Below are 27,060 nucleotides of genomic sequence, written 5' to 3'. Positions count from 1 at the left end.
TGCTCTCTGGAATATAGTACATCTAATGCACCGGTGCTTTGCTTGGGACCATCGGTTCAACCGGTGATATAGAGTGACTTGACTTGATTTCAGCTTGCTTCCAAGAGAGATAGACCAACAGGGCGTCGGAACTTCCGTCAAGCATCAGATGCTCCGATGATAGGGGCATCGGTTAAACCGGTGCTGCTGTTTTTCTTCGTTTTCAACTGAATTGACTTGGATTTGAATGTAACTTCGATTATTTCTTCTTCCAAGTGTTGTGTTGACTTCTATTGACCATATTAGGCTGTTTTTAAGCGAGTGTGCAAGATTTCTAAGGCCAACTCAAATTTGATCAAGCTACTAACTCATGAACCCCTCTTAATAGTATGGTCAAGAACTAAAAACTATAAACCCTAGCTAAATCAAGTGTCCTTCACCTCCTTGTGACACTTGAGACTAGAAATGTCCTTAATCTTTATAATTGAGTCCGTGGCACGCATGATTGTTTTGAATTGAGGGGTCTCCTTTCATATTTCATATGAGACTAATCTAATCATTGATTTTTCCTTTAAAACACACGTTAGTCGCATACGGTTGTCGTTAATCACCGAAACTTACCATTAGCATCTATCGGCCTAGATGCGCTTCAATCTCCCTTTTTTTGGTGATTGATGTCAACACAAAGTAGAGATACAAAGATATGAAATTGAAACGCGATAAACAAGCATGCATTACTAGAAATAAAGCACATGTAGGGACATGTCAACTCAGAGCAAACACAATATCCAAAAAACATGTCCATACACAAAATCCATGAAGATCGAAACACGCCACAAACCACCAAGCTCCCCCTATGCCTACTCCCCCTAACTATCTCCCCCTTTGGCAACAGAGCACCAAAAAGGAAGGCGATCTAGTCCTGAGCTGGAGAAGGCGTGGTCTTCATGCTCGGTCCGGTGGAGAACTGAGTGGCGGAGTCGTCGGCGTCGTCGTCCGTCCAGTCTTCGTCGGCCGAAGAGGACTTCTGCTCAACCGGAGTCGTCGGTGCAGCAGAAGTAGCTGGAGTAGAGGTAGCAACTGGCTCGGTGACGACCGTGGAGTCCGTCGGAGGAGCAGACGTGACGGGAGTCAGGTCTGGCTGAGTAGGGCGAACAACGGACGGACGGAGCACCTCAGGCTGTGAGGGTGACTCGAACGTGAGGGACTGAGCTGAGGGGTGCTGTAGCTGATGCAGAACCTGCTGCTGCCTAAGGAACTCTGCACGCTGCTCGGCAGTCCAGACACTAGGCTGTGGAGCAAGAGCCGGAGCAAGAGTGGAAGTAGGAGTAGGGCTGGCAAACAACCCGGTCTGAAGAAGAGGTGACATCGGGATGGACGCCAAGGGTGTCTGCACAAAGCCACCAACAGGTGGAGCAGGAGCAATGGGGTCGAACTGGAGCTGCTGGGGTGTAGGGAGCTGAGGCTCAGGCAGTCTAGTGTGACGGTACAGCTGACCGAAGCATCCCGAGAAGAATTTGAACATCTGCTGCTGAATCTGGGACTGCTTCTGAAGCTGTAACCTCTTGGCCTCCTGCTGCTGCCAGATCCCCTCAAGTACAAGTGTCTGGGCCTCTTGCTAGCGAGCCTGCTCGGCTTGCATGCTCAGCTGAGCTGCCGCAAATCTGTCCTGCTGGTCAGAGAGCCTCTGAAGAATAGCAGCGAGTGAATCAGGCTGAGTGACCTGAGCAGCAGTAACTGGAGGAGCAGGGACTCGGGCTGCACCAGAGGATCCTGCCTCATCATCATGAGCACCTCGAGGGACGGTAACAATGGGTATGAAGTCCTCGTCATCCTCCGAGTCCTCTGAGTCTGTGTCCAGGTAGTGTGGGAGTTGGGCCTCTACCGCTACGAGTGAAGCGTCCTCAGCTGCAGTGGGATCATCCACAACTCTACCCTCAGCCAAAACACGCTCATCCAGAATCCGTTGTGCCCTGCGCTGGCCTCTCGGGCTACGACGACCGTCTCGAGGAGTAGTAGGTGAGTAAAAACTAAAGTGCATTCTCGACTGCTCCAGCTCATCCATATGAGCATTCTGATCGAGCTGAGCGAGTATCCAGCAGATCCAATGAGCAAAAAGATGGCGACAGTGAACTGTCATCCCATCCAGGATCACGTCCTCTAGCTCGCAGATGAAGAAGTCGACAAGGTCAAAGTCTCGTCCTGTCATGATATACAGTAGTAGTCACTGCTGCAGAGCTGTGATCCCCTCGTTGTATCCAATCCGGAACAACAGACTCTTCCTCAAAGCTAGGTGTACGGTGTGAGCCACGAGAGTCAGTCTGTCCGGGGTCCTCAGTGTGCCAGGCAGGAAGGACTGCTGAAAGAGAACGCTGACCGCTTCGTCAGACGGGACGTGAGTCTCATGAGGACGACGAGGAGGCACCGTGTTGCCATAAGCCTGATAGTGCAAGAAGTGTGACTCCTCGGCAATCTGAACTCCTTGCAGGGTAGCCAAACGTGCTCGAGTCAACCTATAATGCCTCTGCTGGTAGACCCTCATATCTCTCAAACAAAGGGAGTATAGGAATACCTCCTGCTGCCACGCGCATAGCCACCCAGTGAAGCATTTTGTGCTCACTGATCTTGATGTCCATATGGAAATAAGAGTGGTAGAAAGATTCCTGGAGCAGAGTGTGAAAGCGACGGTCAACTCCAACGTCCCTCTACTCGGGAAACCACTGCTCCGGGGTGACATATCTCAATCTCTTGACCCTAGGTTCTGGAATGCCCCGAAGATCAAGCAGCTCAACATGTGGAGGCTCCTCCTCTGCATCACTGTCCTGACCAGCTACCTCTCTCTCACTGTCATGGCCTGCTGCCCTGTGAGTACCACCACCTCGAGTCCGTGGATGAGAGCGGGACTCAGGTGTGGTCTGAGCTGTCTCTGGCTGACGAGTACGTCCTGAGCGACGTAACTACTACTGCTGTGGCTCCCCCTGAGCCTGAGGAACCCTGATCCTGAGTGAACCCTGCCTGTCTACTGCATCTGCAACTGCCTCTGCTCTCTCTCGCTCTCGGTCCTCATGAGTGCGTTTCTTCTTCTGCACAACCTGCTTGCCTTTGCCCTTCTTGTCTCATGCCATCTGTCATAGAGAATCGATAGAAGATAATGGAAATAAGACAGGGGATTATGCATATATGAGATATCCACTAAAGGGAAGAATGTCCTTAAGCAAAGCATGGAATGATATGAGCCTATCATGATGAGATCTAGTGGATAACAACTCACTAACACCCTAAAAGGACTATTGAAGTAACGAGATTTGATGTGAGTGAGCAAGGTAAGGATATATGTAAACATGTGTTTAAAGGATAAGAAAACGAAGATACATCACATGCTAGGAGGGGCAGCACCATACCCTTGCAAATCCGAGAATCGGTCGAGAAGAAATCGAAGAAAAAGCCTAAGAGGCAATTCCTCGAACACCTTGCGTGCACTCGAACCAAAGGATGGGGAGGACGAAATGAGTCCTGGAGTCGAGTGCGTGTGTCTGAAGGAAGGGAGCTGCGCACAGGTGGAGAGGAGGAGCTGCGCCGGGGACGACAGTGAGCAGCAGTGTAGGCGAGCGGTGGCGCTGGACGTGGATGGCGGTGGCGCGCGGGCTGCAGAGCTGCGCGGGAGGAAGCGTGGGTGCGCAGTGCTGCAGCGGAGCAGAGCTACTGCAGTGGCGGCGTGTGTGCGCGCGGCGGTGTGCGGACGGCGGAGCTGTGTGCGAGCGGCGGCGGAGCGAAGGCGCGGGGCGCAGCGGCTCGGGAGGAAGAAGAAAGAGAAGGGTGTGAGACTGACACGTAGGGCTCGCGGGAGGGATAAGTGTAACTGAATGATCGGACCCGCAAACCCTAGCTTACACCGGAAGAACCGATAGCACAGAGTTTTGAGCATCGGTGTAACCAACCTAGCAATTTTGACCTAGATCTGAAAGAGTTTGAACGAGGTCAACAGAGGGCATCGGAAGAACCGCCACTGGGTCATCGGAGTATCCGATGGGCGTCGGTGCAACTGCAGGAGGAAGGTCCAGAGACGCTGCAAGGGCTAAAACTCCACGCAGTAGCACCAGTTGAACCGATGCTTTGGCGTCGGTTCATCCGCCAACCATCGGATGCACCGGTGGCCATCGGTGTAATGGTCGGAGGTTGTTCCAGAGACGATGCACAAACCATGCCACAAGGAGTTAAGCACCGGTTGAACCGATGCAGGGAAAACAAGGCGTCGGTTTAACCGGTGGTTAAGGAAAAATTTCTGCTGAACTACAAACTCTACTTCTGATCCAAATATCTAAAATCAAGGCCATAAACGCTCAATTTGGACCATTTTCGAGAGACAACCTCACCCTTCAAACACTCATACTTATAGTACTCGCAAGCTTTTACATAAACATAGGCAAATTAAGATCCAAGCGAGGTTTTAAACACAAAAAACCAAATATATGAGGCACTTTGCCTATGAATTTAGAGATTGAAACTTTAAGTTCGATAGGACGTGGCTCAATAGGCATGAAAGCGCAAAATTGATCTTATCACTCTTGTAGAGTTGATATATCATATTTAGCATGAATATCTTTCTCAAAGTGTGATTTGCTTCCTTGTGATGCTACTCACGTGATGCAATGCCAATGCAAAGCTAGAAATTAAACATGGATGCATTCTATATGACAAGCACATGTAATATAAAAATTTAAATCTATCTTGTCAAGTTTGAACCCTTGGCAAGCTTCTTCATGATGAATCATTCTTCATGCCATGAGCGAAACCAAGACCACCGGCTCATGCAAGACCCATGTTCATCACTATCTTTACAAGATTAGACAAGCCCCTAGCATTTGTACATATGAAATGCATCTATATGACTAGGCAATTACATGACGTTAGAAGCATCTAGAACGTTAAGCTCACTTCGCAACCTACAAAAGGTGCTCTCATCTAGTGGTTTGGTGAAGATATCCGCCAATTGATCTTCGGAACGAACACCACAAAGTAGTATATCATTCCTTGCCACATGATCTCTTTGAAAGTGATGACGAATATCTATGTGCTTGGTGCGAGAGTGTTGAACCGGGTTATTAGCAATTTTAACGGCACTCTCGTTATCACAAAGGAGCGGGATCCTATCTAATGCTACACCATAGTCCAAGAGGATTTGCTTCATGTAGAGGATTTGAGCACAACAAGCCCCGGCGGCAATATATTCTGCCTCCGCGGTTGACGAGGCCATGAAATTTTGTTTTTTTGATGACCAAGAGACCAAGGAATGCCATAGCAAGTGGCACCCACCCGATGCACTCTTGCGATCCACACGACATCCGGCAAAGTCCGAATCCGAGTATCCCAAGAGTGTAAAACTAGCGCCTTTGGGGTACCACAAGCCTATGCTAGGCATATGCTTGAGATATCTAAGGATCCTCTTAACGGCACTAAGGTGTGATTCCTTAGGATTAGCTTAAAAACGGGCACACATGCATATGCTAAACATGATATCGGGCCTAGATGCGGTTAGGTAAAGAAGCGACCCAATCATAGAACGATAGAGAGTTTGGTCAACCGGTTTACCTCCCTCATCCAAGTCAAGATGTCCATTAGTTGGCATTGGAGTCTTGATCGGCTTGCAATCATCCATCTGGAATTTCTTGAAAATATCCTTTGTGTATTTTTCTTGATGGATGAACGTCTCTTCCTTCAATTGCTTGATTTGAAACCCAAGGAAGAAATTGATATCACCGATCATGGACATCTCGAATTCCCTAGCCATCATTTTTCCAAATTCTTTGTAAAGAGTGGGGTTAGTTGAACCAAAAATGATATCAACAATATAAATTTGACATGCGAATAGCTCTTCATTGATGATTCTTGTGAATGGAGTTGTATCCACCCTCCTGATCTTGAAGTCCTGGTTGAGAAGGAAGTCACGAAGGCGTTCATACCAAGCCCTTGGTGCTTGCTTGAGCCCGTAGAGCGCCTTGTGCAACCTATAAATATGATTAGGATATCTGGGGTCCTCAAACCCGGGAGGTTGTTCAACAAACACCAACTGATTAATAAAGCCATTTAAGAACGCACTCTTCACATCCATTTGAAAAAGTTTCATGTTGTGATGTGAAGCGTACACTAAAAGGATACGGATTGCTTCAAGTCTTGCAACGGGGACAAATGTTTCACAAAAATCCAACCCTTCAACTTGTGCAAAGCCCTTTGCCACAAGTCTTGCCTTGTTGCGAACCACTACACCATGCTCATCTTGATTGTTGCGGAAGACCCACTTAGTACCAATGATATTCTTGTCTTGAGGACATTCTTCAAGAACCCAAACTTCATTGTGGGTGAAGTTGTTGAGCTCTTCTTGTATGGCCATCACCCAATCCGGGTCCTCAAGAGCTTCATCTATATTTGTGGGTTCCAAGCAAGAAACAAACGAGTAATGTTCACAAAAAGAGGCATATTGACATCTACGAGTTTTTACTCCACTGGAGGAGTCACCCATGACCAAGTCAATGAGATGATTTCTTGAAGTTCTTGTAAGCCTCTCTTGTGCTTGCGACGTTGATTCTTCTAGTGGTTCGCCATCTTGATCTTGAGCTTGGGCTTGTTCACTTGTGATGTATGTGTCATCAAATGGAAGTTGTTCTTCAACCACTTGTTCATTTTGGGCATCATGGAAAGGAAGTGAGGCATCATCTTCTTCATCGAATGACTCATCATGGTGATGTGGTGGTGTAGACTTGTCTTCATCCTTTGAGTCATCCTTGGAAGTGACTTCAACTTGAGTGGATGAGACTTGTAACTCTTCTACCTCCTCCTTTGGTTTGACTTGCCCAATAGTAATGTTCTTCATGACTTCTTGAAATGGTTCATCACCTACATCATCACAAGAGAAAACTTCCCTTTGGGAGCCATTAGTCTCATCAAACTCCACATCACAAGTTTCTTCAATCTTGCTAGTAGCACTATTGAATACTCGATATGCTTTGGAGTTTGATGAATAACCAACAAGAAAACCAACATCACATCTACTTTCAAACTTGCTTAGGTGCTTGCTTTTCTTGAATATGTAGCATTTGCAACCAAACACCCAGAAGTAGAAGATGTTGGACTTCCTCCCAATGAGAAGCTCATAGGGTGTCTTTCCCAAGAAGCGGTGGAGATAAACTCGGTTGGATGCATTGCATGCGGTGTTGATGGCTTCCGCCCAAAATCTTTGTGAGATGCCATAGTCATCCAACATTGCTGTTGCAAGAGTGATTAATGTCTTGTTCTTCCTTTCCACCACTCCATTTTGTTGGGGTGTGTATGTTGATGAAAACTCATTCTTGATCCCCATGTCGTTGCAAAGCTCTTCTACTTGAGTGTTCCTAAACTCCGTGCCATTGTCACTCCGGACCTTCACAACACTAGACTCAAATTCATTTTGAGCTTGCTTGACAAAAATCTTGAAGATCCCCATAGTCTTGCTTTTGTCCTATAAAAAGAAAGTCCAAGTATATCTAGAGTAATCATTAACAATTACAAGACAGTAGATATTACTACCAAGACTTTTGTAGGTGGTTGGCCCAAAAAGATCCATGTGTAGTAGCTCCAAGCTTCTTGATGTTGACAAATAAGCCTTCATGGGATGTGATGATGCAAATTGCTTCCCGGCTTGACAAGCACTACACAATTTGTTTTTGTCAAAAGTAACATCTTTGACACCAACCACCATACCTCATTTGAAGGCCTTCTTGAGTTGGCTCATGCCAATATGAGCAATACGGCGATGCCAAAGCCAACCCATGAAGTTCTTAGAGAAGAGACATGTCGCCAAGCTTGCATCATTAGATGAGAAATCAACAAGGTAAATGTTACCATGTCAAAATCCTTTGAATATTAAGCACTTGTCCTCCTTGCTTGTCACTACAACCTCACTATCACTAAAGGTGCATATTAGTCCTAGATCACAAAGTTGAGCAATAGATAACAAATTAAAACTAACCAACTCAACAAGCAACACATTAGAGATAGAAAGATCCTTGGTAATGGCTACCTTACCCAAACCTACAACTTTTCCTTTTGAGTTATCCCAAAGGTGACATATTCATAATCGCCCTCATCTTCATCTAGTGAGGTAAACATATTTACATAGCCGGTCATGTGTTGTGTACATCCGCTATCAAGCACCTAATGCTTGCCACCGGCTTTGTAGTTCACCTACACACAAATGAATCACTTTTGAGGTTTGGGAACCCAAGCAAGTTTGGGTCCTTTGACATAAGTTACTAAAGCTTTAGGAACCCATAGTTGGCGTGGTAGCTTTCCCTTCTTGTGAGTGCCAATGAACTTTGCCTCAACCTTGCCACTTTTAAACTTGTTTATCAAAAAATGATGTTCATTGAATTGAGACTTGTAATTAGGAGGCAAGGTAGGAGGTGGACGAGTAGGAATTGGACACTCCCTTGTGTGATGCCCGATGATTTGACAATGTTGGCAATATGAGCCAACTTCCTTGTTGAAGCATGCCTTGAGCTCCGACGACTTGGGACAATTTTCCGGAGGTTTGGGAAATGATCCAAGTCCATTTGTCCCAAAGTGCCTTGCATTGTTAAAAAGAATTTCCTTATGCAAGTATTCTCCCCTTGTCACATTGAACATGTATTTGGTCATGCTTTCAAGTTCCTCATCAAGTTGTTTCTCCCTGCCATGGTTAGTTTTTGAATAAGAATGAGAAGTATGATGACAAGTAGTAGGGCGAGGCAACTCCACAAGATCATCACAAGAAGTAGCTATATTGACTTTGATGACTTTCTTTTGAGTTTCTTTTAGTTCTTCATCCAAGGCATCAAAGGTAAGGTCAAGTTCTTGATACATCATACTTAAATTAGCATAATCAAACTTAAACTTCTTATTGCATGAAGTGACTTGTTAAGCACAACTACTTCCTCATATTTAACATTCAATTCATCATGGTTAGCAAGTAGCTTGTCATGCTCCTCTCTAAGTTGCTTGCTAGGAACAATACAAGTATCATGAGTTTCAATTACCTCATTGTGTCTAACAATGAACTCATCATTTGAGGCCTTAAGCTTGGCATATTCAATTTCAAGAACTTTACATTTTTATTTGTACTTCTTGATCACTTGTTGGTACTCATCTAGGATGTTTTGCACTTCATTAAGAGATAAGTCATGTTCACTTTCATCACTGGATGAGTCGTCGTCATCACTCACCTTGGAGTTACCTCTTGCCATAAAGCACATGGATGGTGGAGGTAGAGGTGCCTCATCACCATCACCATTATCATCATGCATGGCAATCCCCACAATCTTTTTCATGGATTCTTCATCACTTGAGTCATTACTTGAGGATTCACCATCCGTGATCCATTCTCCAAGAAAAGCCTTGACATTCTCTTTTCTTGTGAAAGACCCTTTCTTCTTGTGGTCCTTCTTCTCATGATTTTTCTTTGATGTCTTGTGTTGGTTGTCATCATCTTCTTATTTCTTGTTGAGTTTTGAAGGCTTCGGACAATCATATGAGAGGTGGCCATATTTGCCACAATTGTAGCAAATTTTCTTGACATTGTCCTTACTTTTCCGGGTACGAAACTTGTTTTTCTTGGGGTCATAGTTGTACCCTCTCTTGTTCAACCTTGACCTCATCTTGGAGGTCTTCCTCATGAGAAGTGCTAGCTCAACATCACCATCTTCATCATTTGAATCTTCGTTAGCTTCATCCTCGCTTGAGCTTGGTGATGAAACTTTGCACTTGTTTTTTTTGGACTTATGATCACTCTTAGCTTTGAGTGCAAGATCTCTCTTGTATTGCGGTGGACCAACTTCTCACAAGAGGAATATCTCATGAGACCGAATCTTCCCAACAACATCACTCACTTCAAGTGTTTCATGATCCTTCTCATAGAGTAATGAGGTGACGATGTTGTACTTGGGCTTGTGTAGACAATGAAGAATCTTCCGGATGATGTCACTAGTAGACAAAGGAGAAATTTTAAGAGCATTAATGTCCTCAATAAGCACATTTAATCGAGCATATATTTGTTCAACGAACTCATTTGGAAGCATTTTGAATTCATTAAGTTTTTCCTTAAGCACTTGATATTTTTCTTCACGAAGTTTTTTAGAACCAACATAGATACCTTCAAGTGCTTCCCAAATTTCATGAGAGGTCTTTTTGCTGTGAACACGAGCAAAAATCTCATCACTAAGAGCATCAAACAAAGCATTTTTCGCTCTAGCACCATATTTGATTTGATCTTCATTCCAAGGACCGACAATAGGTTTTTCCGTGACCGCCCAAGCGATGGGATTAATAGCCTCAAGGTAACCCGCCATGTGCGCTTTCCAATAAGCATAGTTTCTCCCATCGAGCTTGGGTGGACCACCACTCCCCCCGGCCATTCTCTAGGATTTTAAGCCTAAAAAGAGAGCACTTGCTCTGATACCAATTGAAAGGATCGAGGCCCAAGAAGGGGGGTTGAATTGGGACTTTTTCAAATTTCTATCTAGTCCTTAACCTAGACTAGTATTGCCCAATCTACAAATTTGAAACCTAGTCACTAGAGCAAACTAGCAAAAGGTCCTTAGGTCGGTAAACACACTATCATGATCATTTTGTCTAGATGGTTGCACACTAGCAAGATCAAGACCAAAGCAAGAGATCACACTACCATGCAAGTTGTTCTAGTCAATCTACAAGCAATCAAAAGCAAGAATAACAACAAAAGGATTTAATTGCTTGAAATAAAAGTAAGAGACACGAGACAACCGGATTTTTTCCCGTGGTATCGAGGAGTTGACGCTCCCCCCCTAATCCACGTTGGAGCACCCACACAAGGGTATAGCTCCCTTGCTTCACCAAGGAGCAAGTGATCACTAAGAATGCTCCTTCTCCATTTCCGGAACGGCGAGCTTCACACCGTGTACAATCTTCTTGTCTTGGGGCTCCCACAAACTCCAAGAGCTCACCAAGAACCTCCCGATCACCGAGACCGGCTAGGTGCTGTCAAACACCAAGAGTAACAAGCTCCTAAGCCTTCACTTGACCTACACTCAGTTGGCCCTAGCTCAAACACACTTGCTACACTTGCAAAGGTTGAATTCTTCAAGGTTGAAGCACAATCAATGTACTAGATTTTCACTCTTTTGCTCAAAACACTTTCTCTTCTTCTCGAGGGTGGTATCAGGTATTCAAGGTGTCAAAGGCACTTCAAAAGAGTTAGGGGGTGCCCTTATATAGAGTGGAGAGGGCCACATAGCCGTTGGAAGTATACTGCAGAAAAAACGTGACCATTGGAAGAACCGACGGGTTAGAAAGTGAATGCGTCGGTTCAACCGGTCTCTCTATGTCCAATTAGTAGCCGTTGGGATTTCTGACACAGTATCCAGGCTTATGTCATTGCACCGGTGCATGCTCCGTAGAGGCATCGGTTCAACCGGTGCTGAAGAGGTTCATTGATCAACTCAAACAAGCTCTCTGGAACATAGTACATCCAATGCACCGGTGGTTGATTTTGAAGCGTCGGTTCAACCGGTGCTGAAGACGAGTTGAGGTCCACCAAAACATGCTCTCTGGAACATAGTACATCTAATGTAACTTCTATTGTTTCTTTTTCCAAGTATTGTGTTGACTTCTATTGACCATATTGAGCTGTTTTTGAGCGAGTGTGCAAGATTTCTAAGGCCAACTCAAATTTAGTCAAGCTACTAACTCATGAACCCCTCTTAATAGTACGGTCAAGAACTAAAAACTATAAACCCTAACTAAATCAAGTGTCATTCATCTCCTTGTGACACTTGAGACTAGAAATGTCCTTAATCTTTGGAATTGAGTCCTTAGCATGCATGATTGTTTTGAATTGAGGGGTCTCCTTTCATATTTCATATGAGACTAATCTAATCATTGATTTTTCCTCCAAAACACACGTTAGTCGCATACAGTTATCATTAATCACCGAAACTTACCATTAACATCTATCGTCCTAGATGCGCTTCAGCTACCAACCTTATGCGACAGCTCAACACAATATCAAGAGCTTGAGGTGTTGATACGAGCCGTGACCAACGCAATCAATAAACGAAAATCGCACCCGACACATCATAAATCGAATTCTGCAGCAAGCAAGCAATCAAGGTAAATGCTTGATTACCTTGTGTGCAACTACTGTACGAACAGTACGGGCGCCTCTTTTGTTGGAGTTCGTTCTTTGCTTGAAGCAGCACGGTTCATCTTCAGGGGGATGCTCAAGAAAAATGGCAGCTTCTACCAACTCCTCAGTACAATACAGAGAGCATAGGTGCTCCCTAGGGCCACAGTACGGGTGGGGTTAGTTACCAACAAGAGATATCGATGCGCGACATACTAACAGAATATAGGGCGCGTTTAGTTCCCAAAAATTTTCACCCAAAAATTTTCACCTCCCCTTTAAACACATGTATGAAGCACTAAATGTAATTAAATAACAAAACTAATTACACAGTTTGGATGTACATGACGAGACGAATCTTTTAAGCCTAATTAGTGCATGATTAGCCATAAGTGCTACAGTAACCCATATGTGCTAATGACGCGGTCAAAGTCCTCAAAAGATTCGTCTCGTGGTTTCCAAGTGAGTTCTGAAATTAGTTTTTTAATTAGTGTCCGAAAAATCCTCCCGACATCCGGTCAAAGTGCTGATTTGACATCCAAAAATTTTTGAACGGGGAACTAAACGCGCCCATAGTTATATAAATTGTGCTGCGTCATCGTCATGGGTTCTACCAAACCCCTGAATGATTCAATATAACAAATCTTACAGTTACTTATTATCAGTGACTCGTTTTAAGCTTCATGCTAAACATCATAAAACGTGGTAGAAAACAGAAGCATATCATAGAAATTCTCGCAAAAAAGGATAAAACGTATACAACTGAGTTGCTTCTAAATTGTGCACCAATTTTATTAAGCAAGCAATCTTTAAGTAACAACAAATTTGGATTTAAATTATTCCCCTCTAACATTACGGTAATTATCTAGAGTAGTCATCCTTAATTTCCATGTAAGCTGGCCAGCTATATATGTCATAATAATAATCTAAAAGAACTCTCTAATTCTACATGTAGATTACCTTCCTCTACCATTAAACAAACTAATTCAAAATTATTTCTAAATATATGTGCCAGTAAAACGAAAAATATCCAAAGTACCTTATATATATATATATATACTAATCTACACCCTAGGTGTAGAATAGCATTCTACACCCAACCAACCAGACAGCCCACCTTCGTAACCTACACCCGCGCTCCTGAGCCCACCTGTGCGCCCTCATGATGGCCCAACCCGCCCATGGAACGGCTAAAAGCCCACACACGCCCGCACTAGCAAACCCACCCCAGCCCCCATAATCCCGATCGGTTGCCCCAAACCCGATACATTTTTCCCTTTAGTTTCGCCGGAGGCGGCAGGATCTGCAGGCGTGGGGGCGGCCGGCGGCAACAGCAGGCGCGCGAGATCCCCCCACACCCCGCAGCCCCGAACCACACACTGTGCTCTTCGCGCACGCGGCGCTGGCGAGGAAACACAGTCACCGCGAGCGGGATGAGACAGCGGCAGCCGCGGAACGGCGGCGAGGGTGTGGCAACAGCGGAACGCTGCAAGCGTGAGCCCTGCTTCCTAGCGCCCCTCGTCCTACCCCGGCGCACGGATCACGCGCAGCTCCCTCCTTCACCTGCAGGGACGACGACAACGCCCGCTGTTCTCCATCGAGTGTTCGAGTCCTTCTTCACCACTGCCAGGAGGTAAGTGCGTGCTACTTTTCTCGTACGAACCTATTAGTTAGTCCAGTATTTCTGTTAGTATTTTTTAGGCTCAGTATTTTGATAATTCCAGCACATGGTAATTGTATTTTCTATGTCTATATGGTACAAGAAGAGGTATTTTGTTCAATTCAAGTTGGGCATGAACTCTCTCTTTTCTCTCAATTATTTTACTGAACATTGATGCTTTGAGTTAGTCTAGTAGTTGTGTCAGCATATAGTATTAATAATTTTTTGTTAGGTCAATATTACCATGGTTTTTTTCTTAGACTCAATAATATTCCCAACACCATATTTTTTTGTGATTACTGAATGGTTATGATGAGCTGAGTAGTTAGTACAATAGTTCATCTTTAGTCCAGTAGCTTGTTAGCTGCTCATGTACAATTGCTCTTTTTTTTGTTAGGCTCGTCAGTTCAGTAGTAGGTGGTATTTCCGTATTTTTGATGTGTTAAGTTGTTGGTATCATAAATTGTTCAGTAATTTTAGTTGGTATCATAAATTGATCGCACCAAGCTAGTCATTAAGCAATCAACGACACTCATAAATTCATAAAAATAGTGGGAATAATGCTTAATATCCAAGTTCACATGCCCATTTTTGTTTGCGGTTACAGAATATTTCGACGCTCTAAGCTCAGTAATATTCCCTGCACCACTTTTTTGTTGGCAATTACTAAATGTTGATGCTCAAAATTTAGTTAGGGCAGTAGTATCAGACTATCAATAATTTTGTTAGGTTTAGTGGTTAGTCCAGTATTTTTTTTATTTTCCTGAGCACTGATGATCTGAATAGAGTACGTAGTTTAGTAGTTCAGTAATGAAATACTAGACTATCGAACTACATGATATTGAGCTCAATCATCTCATGAATCATCTCATGAATCATCTAGATCCAGCCACTCAACATAGATTGAATATGCTAATTACTGAATCATCTGCACAATATTTGACTGATATATGTGTTCTAGGTTTTCTCGTGGTATGTTGAAAATGGAGACATGTTGATCACATCAAGCTAGTAGTTAAGCAAGCAATGATGTTGACAACTTGAGGTGAGAACAGCGGGAGTAATGTTCAATATCCAAAATCACATGCCCATTTTTTGTCGGCGCTTACTGAATATATCAATGCTCTAAACCGTGCTCCATGTTGGCTAGTTAGGCTAATTGTTTTTGTTAGGATTTAGTATCAGTAATTTTTGGCTAGTTGTTTTTGTTAGGATTTAGTATCAGTAATTTTTTAGGTTTCGTAGGTAGCCATTATTTTTTTCATTACTGATGCTTGATGATAAAGAACTAAACCCCAATTCTATCGGATATGGGGCCATCCTACCGCCCTTGCTGTATGTATCCAGTAATTCAGTAATACATACAAATATCAGTAATCCCTCGATACCCGAGATTTACTAGCGTATTTTTTTCAGTAATTCTCTGTAACCCCGTAATACCTATGTAGTAATTCAGTTACTCTTAGTAAAGCAGTAACCCAGTAATTCAGTATCCTGCTGTATTTGCTCTGTTTTTGTCAATGATTTTTTCAGAGTTTCTGGTGGCAGGTTTATGTGGGCATGCTCTATTTTTGTCAATGATCTTTTCAGAGTTTCTGGTGGCAGGTTTATGTGGGCATGGCATGACTTTCCAACTCTCTATTTTTGTCAATGATCTTTTCAGAGTTTCTGGTGGCAGGTTTATGTGGGCATGGCATGACTTTCCAACTCTGTCACCTCATGCACATGACAGTGATAGTACTGAACTTCACAAGGGGAGAGGGCTCCAAGTGAAGAGAAAAATGCTTCATGTTTTTTCTTGAAGACTTTTTGTATTTTTGGAGGCTGCATGAGATAGATAATCATAACTAATATGTGTACATATGCGTAGTCACCGACCAACTACATGTATATCCTTGGATTCAGTAATTCTGGGAACTCGCTGTTCAGAATTATGTATTTTTTTCAGCTGTTTCTTAGATTCTTGATGAATGTTTTTTTTCCAGTAATACACCATGTACATGCTTCGATTGACATCCAATTATTCAGTATTTCCAGTTATCCATACCCACTATCCATGCCCACCGCCGACTATATATATATATATATATGTATATATATATGTATGTATATGTATATATGTATGTATGTATATGTATATATGTATGTATGTATATGTATATATGTATGTATGTCTATGTATACATATATATATATACATATATATATATATATACATATATATATACCTATGTGCTATTCTACACCCTAGGTGTAGAATAGTATTCTACACCCAGCACCCAATCGACTCTAGCCAGCCAACCAACCGACCGAGCCAGTTTTCCCCGTGCCAGACCCACTCCGAACCCGCTCGGCCCACCCCCGCTCCAATCACCCCCTCGTCTCCTCCCCCAACCCGACCTCTTCCTGATCCAAAAATCAACACGGCCTCCGTGAGCGGCAGGAGCGCGCGCGGCAGCCTCGAGCGAGAGGTAGCACGGCGGCTAATAGCGGGATAGCCGCGGGCGAGCGGCGGGGCGCAGAAGCGAAAGCGGCAAGCGGGGCGTGGAGGCTGCAGTGGCGGTGAGCAGCATCGCGGGGCTGTGGCGGCATTGAGCAGCGTGGTGCGGAGGCTGCTCGTCGGCGTCCTCGAGCGGCCGGGGGTGCGGCACCGGTGATGGAGTGCGGCGGGGCGAGCGGCCGCCGCGGTCTCCACACACCCGCCTGGGCCCTTCGCGCACCGAGCGGTGTCTCGGGGTTTCCGGATGCCGGCGTTCTCCCCATCCTTGCATTTGGCCCTTGCACCTCGATCTGTGGGAAAAGCTACCTGAAAGCATCCCTACTCCGCGCACCTTACCGTCCCTCCCCTGCATGGTCCTGACGAGCAGCAGGTTAAAGAAGCGTCCTGATCCTTCACGAGGTACTCCGGTGAGCATCACACCGCATCATTTTTCTAATTTTTGCAATCCTCTAATCTGGAATTCATATCTATATGTATGCTCAATTGAAAATGAACACGCTGATTCCATCAAACTGGTTGCAGCGACACTGACAAATTAGTGGGAATAGTGAGAGGAATGCTCAATATCCAAAATCACATGCCCATTTTAATTTATTACTGAATATTTCGATGCTCTAAACCACACTCAATGTTTGCTAGTTAGGCCAGTAGTTTTGTTAGGATTTAGTATCAGTAATTTGTTAGATTTAGTAGTTAGTCTAGTTTTTTTATTGCTAAGCACTGATGATATATGAATTGAGTAGTTAGTCTAGTAGTTCTGTAAGTATTTTTATTTTTTTTCAGTTCAGTAATTTTGTTAATGCAAGCATAATTATTCTTTTTATTGCTTACTTTAGGCTCAATACTTTAGTCTAGTATCAGTAATTTTCGGTCATTGCTGTGCTTTGAGTTAGTACAGTACTTCAGTAGCTATTACTGGACTACTGGATCAAACAACGAAATACTAGACTACTAAACTACATGAGGTTGAATAGATGAGATTGAATGGAGCTCAATAACAAAAACTACAAGAACTAAAAAAATTACTGAACTCGTCCAATTTTTTATATTTAGTAACTCAACATAGTTTGAATAGGCTATTTACTGAACCATCTAAAGCAAGATACTGATCTCCATGCCATAAACTACCAACTCAAACACATGAGTTAGTATAGTAGTAATATTTAGCATCTAGTGTCAATAAATTTTTTTTGCTAGTTTAGCAATACAGAGGCTTGTTTTGCTTAGACTAAGTAATATTCCCAACACTACTGTTTTATCGGAAATTATTGAATGTTGACGCTCAAAATTGAGTAGTTAGGCTAGTACTATCAGTAATTTATTAGGTTTAGTTGTTAGGCCAGTATTTTTTTCCGATTCCGAGCACTGATGATGTGAACTGAGTAGGTAGTTTAGTAGTTCAGTAATGAAATACTAGACTATCGAACTAGTAGTTCAGTAATGAAATACTAGACTATCGGACTACACGAGATTGAAATAGAGCTCAGTAACCAAAACTAATGAGCTCAATCATCTCATGAATCATCTAGAGCCAGATACTCAACATAGTTTGAATAGACTAATTACTGAATCATCTACGCAATTTTTGTTCCATATATAAGTTCTAGGTTTTCTTGGGGTATATTGGAAATGAAGACACGTTGATCCCATCAAGCTAGTCGTTAAGTAAGCAACGGCGCTAACAAATTGAGGTGAGAACAACACGAGTAATGTTTAATACTCAAAATCACCCCATTTTTATTGGCGATTACTGAATATTTTTTATGCTCTAAACAATGCTCAATGTTAGGTAGTTAGGCTAGTAGTTTTTGTTAGGATTTAGTATCAGTAACTTTTTAGGTTTCGTAGATAGCCCAGTATTTTTTTATTACTGATGCTTGATGATAAAGAACTAAACCTCAATTCTGTTGGATATGGGGTATGGTTACCCTACTGGCCTCGCTTACGATATGTGTTCAGTAATCCAGTAATACTTACAAATATCAGTAATCTCTGAATTCCCTAGAATTTCTTGCTTATTTTTTAGTAATTCTTTGTAAACCAGTAATACTATGTAGCACTCTAGTTATTCTCAGTAAAGCAGTAACCCGATAATTCAGTATCCTGCGGGTCTTGCTCTGTTTTTGTCAATAATCTTTTCAAAGTTTTACTAGTGGCAGGTTCATATGGCATGACACCCTTTTCCAACTCTATCACCTCATGCACATGATAGTGATAGTACTGAACTTCACAAGGGAGAGGGTTCCAAGTGAAGACTAAGAGGCCTCAATTGTATTTTTAAGATTTTTTCGAAGGCGGCATGATACAGTTAATTGTGACTAATATTTGTACATATGTGTAGCCTAGACAATACATGTATATGTTTGGATTCAGTAATCCATAGAAGCCTTTTTATTTCTGCAGTATGCCCTTCTCCATTATTTCTCTGGTGTTGCTGGTGAATCATTATTTTCTAGTAACACCCCTGTACATGCTTGGATTCAGTAATAGGGAGATCCAGTTATTCAGTATTCTTTATGTACATACAGTAATTTTCTGTTCACATTTTTTGGTGACTCGAGACTTTTTCACCTACACCGTTTTTTACATTGGATGGATTCAACAAAATAAGATCCAATTATTCAGTACTTTTTTATATACAGATCCAGTAATACATATGCATACGTAGATTCAGTAATTAATATAGATCCAGTTAGTTAGTGTTCCACGCAGGCCCGTAATTGTTACAAATTTGAGAGGGGGATGGGATGATTTTCTATTATTTCAGTATTTTTGGATGTATATATAACCCCTGTGTTTTGATTCACTTACCGAGAGACTTAGAAAAAACTATTCAGCTGATGTTTGGATCCAAGAGCACCTATTCAGTATTTTATGAAATTTGTAGTTTCGTATTTTATGCAATTTGTAGTAATTTCTTCAGTTATTCAGTATTATATACGTTCAGTTATTTTCTTATTTTCTTACATGATTTTTTACGTTCAACAATGGTGTACCAGCAATTACTCAGTATTTTTTATGCAGATCCACTTATACTTATGTATGTCAACTCAGTAATTCGTAAATGCGGTTGTTCAGTATTTTGAATTATTGAATTCAACAATGGTGCAGGCCCTTCATTCCCCTGCCGTTCTAGCACAACTTTCGTATTGTGACCCCCTTGAACAAGTAATTGAATTATTGTCTATTCTTCCTTGTCCTATTCTTTCTTGATAGGAAATCCAACAAGCTTGATATATACTCTGTAGAACTCATCATATGCAACATCCAATGTTTTTTTGAACTATTGAAAAAAATATTAGACTACTGAACCAGCAATCGATGACTAAGAACAAAACCAAAAATCATGCTATAAACTACTGAACTCAACACAGCAAAACACACGGAGAGAAGTTACATCTGGAGGTGGAATAGCTCAATTACTGAAAGGAGAAGTCGAATGTTTCAGTAATTTTCTACCCCCAAATCTGCTCACCCTGGTACAGCCTCCTTGCGGCCTCGGCATGGCGGCATGCGCCGCCGCTGCTTACTACCCCCCCACCCCCCCCACACACACAAGCAGGTCCCACCGCCGGCTACTGAGCAGCAGGTTCGTGCAGACCGCGTCACCACCACCCGCGGGCCCTCGAACATCCGGCTCTCTGAGAGCTTGCACCTCCCGGTGCCACGGCTTGCTTCAACGAGATCATCAAGCTTGAGAGCCTGGCTATTATTCCACTGCAGTTTGTTGGCCGGCCCGTCACCGCCAATCTCGCCGGCTGCGCAGCTGCCTCCTCCCACGCCGCCCCATCTTGCAGCAGGCTCCACCACCATCTACTCTTCGCACCGCTGCTACTGGCCACACCGCCGCCGCCACCGTGTGCCATCGGAGAAGGCTGGCACTCGCGGCTCGTTCTTTGCAGATCGCCGCTACCCCCCGTGCGCCGTCAATTCGGAGACTCGTGCTCGCGAATCGTCACGACTGCTGCAGGCCTGCGCACCGTCGATGGGGCCCGCGCGCCACAGCTCCCACCAGCCCCGCGCTCTGCTGCCGTCGCCGGCGTGCGCACCCACAGCTCTCACTGGCCCTACGCGCCGCCGATCCAGGGAGGTCTCGCACTCGTCGCTCGCGGCGCTCCGCGCCGCTCGCAACTCATGCTCGTGAAGGAAGAAGGTGGGGGACGGGGCGGAGCGGTGGGGTTATCGGTTCGTTGGTTAGCTGGTTGGATGTTGGGTTGGTTGGGTGTAGAATCCCATTCTACACATAGGGTGTAGAATAGCGCTACCGTATATATATATATATATATATATATATATATATATATATATATATATATATATATATATATATATATATATATATATATATATATGCTTGGATTTTGGTAATATAGAGAATCAGTTATTCAGTATTATGCACTTCCAGTAATTTCTCATGTTTTGGGGGAATCATTTTCTTGTAACAACCGTTTACATGTTTGATTTCATGCACAGTTTCAGTTATCTAGTAATGCATATGCATATGTTCATCCAACAATACCTATGTATATGTAGATTTGGTAATTCATCTAATAATTTTGTACATTCATTTGGGTTCAGTAATGTGGTGATATTTCAATTCAGTATTTTTTATGTATATGTAGATTCAGTTATTCAATACACTCAGGCCTAGTAATTCTTTTTACAATTTATCAAGCAAATCCATAGAATATTTTGTGATCCAGTACTGCTTGTGCACATGTCTTGGATTCAATAATCCAGAATCATAGTATAAATATTCAGTAATCCAGTAATATATGTTGACCAACACTGCATAGGACGTTCAAAACATTGAGGTGTTGGACACGGCTTGCATGTATGGTAGGACGCTTAAAACGTTGGGGTAGAGGACATGGCTCACATGTATGGTGTCAACTGGATTCATCATAGTTGGGTCTTCACCTTGTGCGCCATTATACGCATTTTATACGCGGTGTAGGGACGCGCTTGTAGTTATATTGAAGCACAATGCGTGTAAAAAGGGCACGCCTACATCCCCTGTTATTCTAGCACAACTTTTGCCTTGTGTTTCGCCTCCAATGAGCAATGTAATTCTCGCACATTCTTCCTTGTTATGTTTCTTAGACCGTCTACTAAGCTACACGAAAAACCTATGTCCAAATTTTTTTGCAACCAACAATGGTATACCTTCCAAATATTTAGTATTTTCTCATGCAGATCCACAAATGCTTATAAATATTTTTAGGATTACTAGTTTTATGCATTTTTTTCTATTAATCTCAAGTTTTTGGTGATTCGTTTCTTTTGAGTAACACACCATGTGCATGCTTAGATTCAGTAATAGGGATTTCCAATACAACCAGTATTTTTAGGAGCATATCATGACCAGTAATCAGATAATACAAGAGATCATCAGTAATGTACTTTTTTGTTTCATAAAAATAAATAGACATGGTATATCAGTAATTTTAGTATTCCAGTAATTCATGAAATCATCAGTAACTCAGTAACGACCATGAATTCAATATAACATGATCATTAAACAAAATCAATGACATGTTTTTAGCGTTTTCAGTAATAATAGTGATTTTTGGGGAAGGCCGTGGACTGCGTTGTAGTAACACAATTACTAAGAGAAGATGCATGGCGAGTGCTTCAGTAATTTTATCGAATCCAAGCAGGAGGTTCAGTAATTTTCGAATTCCTAATCTGCTCCACGGAGAAGAAGGCATGAGGCCCCCTCACTGCCGCTGCTACTCGATCAAGCCGCCACCTGCCAAGCAGCTAGCCGCTGCGCGCTCTGGTCTCTGCTCTCCTTGCCGCTTGCGGCGCGCAACCTGGTCCCCCCTGATAGGCGCTGCTAGGTGGCCGCACGGCTCCTCCCGCCGCCCCTCACTGGCGACGACGCTGCTCCTTGCGCCACTACTACTAAGCCGCACCTCGTGCGCTGCTAGCGCCTCGTCACGCACACCCCGCAGCTGCCACCCGTGATCCGCTCGCCGTGCGAGGCCGCCGTAGCCGCTGGCTGTGTGCCGCTCCCGACATCCCCGCTGCTCTTGCTTGACCGCGGCACTGCTGCTGGCCGCTCCTGTGCAGGGCGTGCCGCCGCCGCTCCCCTCGGGCCGCGCCACTATTGCTCCGTGCTCGGGCCGTGCCCGCCGCCCCGCGCCGCCGATCCAGGAACGGCTCGCACTCGCCGCTCGCGAAACATAGAAGCTAGATAGTTTGGGGATGGGTGGGATGTATGGGTGTAGAATTCCATTCTACACCTACGGTGTAGAATAGCGCTGCCGTGTGTATATATATATATAATCACATACTTCTACCACTATTAAATGTATGGAGAAGATAGGTCAAAGTATACTGATTGGTGGAGAGTAAAGATAATAAATTCTGATTAGCTAGATATATGCTTAGTTAAATAAATATGTACCGCAACGAAAGTTAGCTATTGGATCAAGCCCGGTGAACCACCTATGCCACGCGCGTTCGTGCCCCAATCCCTTCCAGCCTTCATTGTCGTCTCGTCAAGCTCACCGCATCCTTGTTGCTGGGACGATCGACATGGCAGTTGAATGACCACCGGGAAAAAAGTGGCCAATTGCCATGCGAGAAAAGGCAAAAATAAGTTTGGAGCAAAGGAAGAAGACGATCGATGGCGACCTCACCTACCGGCTACCGAGCCCACCACTACAGCAGACAGGCTGGCTAGCTGGCGACCTGCCGCGCACCGGCCAGATGCCAGCTCGACCACCACACTAGCTAGTTGCTTCACCTTCACCAACTACTCCCACCACCACCACCACCACCCACCTTACATATCCTGTAGCTATCTAGCTGCCTCATCCCGGCCACCGCCTCCCGAAGCACAGCATCCCCCACATCTCCACCACCATGGCCGGCAGCAGCAGCAAGCTCCTGTTCGTGTGCGCCGCCGTCGCCCTGGCGGCGGCGATGGCCCCGTCGCCGGCCGCCGCGGCGGGCGACGGCGGGTTCACGACGTTCAAGCTCTACTTCCACGACATCGTGGGCGGGACGAGCCCGACGGCGATCCGCATCGCGCAGGCGGCGTCCTCCAACTCCTCCTCCACCTTCTTCGGCGCGGTGGTGGCCATCGACGACCCGCTCACCACGGGGCCGACCCGCGCCGCGGGGACCGAGGTCGGGCGCGCCCAGGGCACCTACACGTTCGCGGACCAGAGCACGTTCGGGCTCCTGATGGTGATGAACTTCGTGTTCACCGCCGGCGAGCACAAGGGCAGCAGCCTCTCGATCCTGGGCCGGAACCAGGTGCTCGCCGACGTCCGCGAGATGAGCGTCGTCGGCGGCAGCGGCAAGTTCCGGATGGCGCGCGGGTACGTGCAGGCGCACACCATCGACTCCGGCGCCACCTCCGGGGAGACCGTCGTGGAGTACACCGTCAACGTCAAGGCGTAGCCGCCGCCGCCGCCGTCGTCTCGCTCTCCGGCGGCTGCTGCTGCTGCTGCCGCCTGAGATGGGTTTCAGTCTTTGTACTTTAGCTTGTTGTTCTTCATTCTGATTGCTGATATCCGTGAGAGAGTTCATTCAGCAAGATGGATTCTTGTTGCGAGAGCAGTAGTTAGTTGAACGGGGGGTTCGGATTTGGAGAGATATGCACGAAATTCTTGGAGAATTCGCAGGGTCGGGTCGAAATGTCTGAAGAAGAGAGGTTAATCGGGTTGGGAACTTGGGATTTCTTTCCGGACGAATCGAATCTCGGTAGTAAAAAGTCAGCAGCGCAAGAGCATGTGGCTGTTGATGATTGCGTCGATGCGACCAGCAGCAACCGGCTGCTGGCCAACCAGAGCAGCAACATGTGAGGTGCGAGGAAAAGCAGGGGTGGGGTGGAACAGAAGTAGGTGAGCAGCAGCGCCAAGATATGGGCTCCGAGGGATTCGCATCAGCTCTCCTCTTTTTTTTTTAGCCCAACCACCTGTGCCAAGATATGGGCTTCTAAAACAGGCCCAACAGCCCACCACCACACAGGGCAAACCGAACAAACGTTGCGGGCTGCCAATTTTGGAGCCAGAGCCCATCTCATTTCCATGCGTAGGCTTCTGCATGCGTTCCGCGGCCCGGCCCATGGACCTTGAGTGGGCTACGTGCTCAAATGATTCTCGGGTCTTGTTGGCATGCGACCCAGCTCGGTGCGGTTTTTTCTTTTTTATATTTAAAAAAAAATTAAAATTTCAAAAATATATGTCGGTTTTGGAAAATTTCAAAAATATACCCCGGTCGCCCTATGGGGGGCGACAGGGCTCAAATGTAAATTTTTTTCTTCAAATTTGCAACGAAGTCCCTGGAGAAAAAAAAAGAGGGGGGCCTGTCGCCCCCCCAACGGGCGACAGGCCCCTGTCGCCCACCCCAGGGGCGACAGGCCAGTGGGCCCGCCAGGGGGGCCGGTCGCCCCTCCTGCGGGCGACAGGGGGGGCCTGTCGCCCCCCCACGGGCGACCGGGTCAGCCTCCCTATATAAGGCCCCCCTCATTCCCTCCCCTCATTCCCTCCTCTCATTTGACCTCAAAAAATCCAAAAAAATCCAGAAAAAATAGAGGGGTGAGAAGAAGGGAAGCGGCGAAACTCTGCCGAATTCCGCACTTGTGATCTACCGGTAACTTTCGTATAAATTCGTTGATATTGTATAACAATTTAATTTAATTAGCAGATTAGCTGAATTAGATTTGGTGCTTTAGAACACTGGTTTAGTATTACAATTTGAGTACTATTACAGACTTTTTCAAATAAAATAATTATACATTAGAATAGAATTATGATAGTACCTTATTGATATTGCAGTATAAGACAATAGAATTATAACAGTACCTATATTTTCACGCATCGATTTGGTATACGATATGTGCATTGCTTAAATTATGGTTTGTTATTTGGCGCACCACACTATAGCGCCAATGTCTTCGTCAGGATCAACCTACATTCCGTGGAGCAAGTGTAAAGCCACCGTACCCAAAGGAATTAATGTGCCAATGTGCTTCTGCGGTTCGTTATGCAAGTTCATGCAATCTGAGGTTTTAGGAGATGACTACGGCATGAGGTTCTTTATGTGTGAGAACTACGAATATGATCCACCTAAGCGATATGGCAAAGACCGGGCCAAGGTAGCAGGATAACATACGCTATTTTTCTATATGACCTAACATTGAATTATGATTCTAACTTGTGTTGGACAAAGTCTCCTCCGCCTCTTTGTGATTTTATGCAGTGGTTCGACACCGTGCAGTCGCAGCAGGCAAAGGACATTGTGGAACAAAAAGCAAGATGGGCTGCAGAACGTTGGCGCCGAATGAAGCACGAGGAGCAGCAAGAGGAGAAGCGCAACAAAGAGCAAGAAGAGATCCGCAAGAGGATGGAGGAGGTGGATCGTAAGGCGGCGGCCGAACGTGAAGCTGACAGGGAGAGAAAGCGAGAGAGGGCACCCCGTGCGAAGGAAGCCGGGCCCGAAGCAATTAGGAAGGGCAAATATCCTAGGTGCACTCAGTAGAGTAGTACCATGTAATCCCGGCATTTTACATTCCATAAGGCATGGTAGGTTTAGATGCAACAAGAAATTATCTTGTCGCGTGCACATGCCACTGCAATTAGTTGTTTATGTTTTAAGTTAAGAGCTTAACTCTGTGTGTTGTAGCCTTTACCATTAATTTGCAGTTGTAGCCGGGAGTCTATGAAATCTTTGAACTTTTCCTTAATATTTTCGGAGCTTTTCATGTCACTAGAATACTAAAAAACACACATTAATATAACGATAAGAATTAAGAACTAAGAAATACATCAGGGTCTGCTGCTAAAAAGCTCAGCACGCCGATCACAGGTTTCCCAAATGTCGCATTGTTTGCCTAGACATACGTGACAAAAGACGACAACCTAATAGCAGTGCTCTTCCATGCCACTGCATGTTAGGTTAGTCCGGAATCTGTTTACCGTAGTTTGCAACGGGTTCTGACATGCCACTGCATGTGTGATGTGTGTTTCATTATCGTTGTATTATGATGTAAAATTTGGTGGTTCACATTTTTACTTCTCGTCACCCCTCTCTTTTTTTCTGAATTTTTAGTCTCAAATGACAAAGGGAATGGCGGCGAATGGTGGCCAGGGTTTAAGCAATAATGGAAGCAGCAGCAATTAGTGGATTCATGTTGAGTTCCTCGTGTCAAAAAAAAAATGGTTAAGGATAAAATCAACCAAGAAATTATTACTTCGAACTTCTAAGCTCTATTGGTAGAAGTAACTAATAAGTACAAATAAATGATAATCGAAATCGTCCGAATTGCTTCGAGATCTCGTTTTTAGTTTCTAATCATTATAGGTTTGTGAAATCTGCATCTACCAGACATCCGCGCTGACAAAAAAGTTTATAGTTCGAAATCACATGAAAAGTAGTTTATCTAGTGTTATCCTTTAGAGGCCGCATCGCCCACCAAAATTGATATCCGACACCTTCCGTAAATTTCATGATAATTCGAACTCGATTTCCAAATCCTTCTGCAAATATATCACAATAAATCTTTGGACGCTGGAGGAATTTTATGAAATTCAATAGGCTTTGTTGGCTAGGACACAGGACCCTGCGCCCCCCCCAACGGGCGACAGGGTCCTGTCGCCCCTGGGGTGGGCGACAGGGGCCTGTCGCCTGTTGGGGGGCGACATGCCCCCCTCTTTTTTTTTTCTCCAGGGACTTCGTTGCAAATTTGAAGAAAAAAAAATTATATTTGAGCCCTGTCGCCCCCATAGGGCGACCGGG

General features: G+C 44.6%; 1 protein-coding gene and 1 long non-coding RNA gene across 2 annotated transcripts; both read left to right on the top strand.

Annotated features, from left to right (window-relative positions):
* The first annotated feature begins 16,104 nt into the window (after window positions 1-16,104).
* Window positions 16,105-18,815, top strand: LOC120643817. The gene is made up of 2 exons (XR_005663186.1): window positions 16,105-16,712; window positions 17,913-18,815. It is a non-coding gene; the product is annotated as an uncharacterized LOC120643817 (long non-coding RNA).
* Window positions 18,816-23,011: 4,196 nt separating this feature from the next.
* On the top strand, window positions 23,012-24,010 carry LOC120643815 (dirigent protein 21-like). Its single transcript, XM_039920288.1, has one exon. The coding sequence runs from the start codon at window positions 23,179-23,181 to the stop codon at window positions 23,719-23,721; it is 543 nt and encodes a 180-aa protein (XP_039776222.1). The 5' UTR covers window positions 23,012-23,178; the 3' UTR covers window positions 23,722-24,010.
* The last annotated feature ends 3,050 nt before the right edge of the window (window positions 24,011-27,060 follow it).

Source organism: Panicum virgatum, chromosome 8K (genome assembly GCF_016808335.1).
Source record: "Panicum virgatum strain AP13 chromosome 8K, P.virgatum_v5, whole genome shotgun sequence".
NCBI lineage: Eukaryota > Viridiplantae > Streptophyta > Magnoliopsida > Poales > Poaceae > Panicum > Panicum virgatum.
Note: the sequence above shows the minus strand (reverse complement) of the source record. Positions and strands in the feature narration are given on the sequence as shown.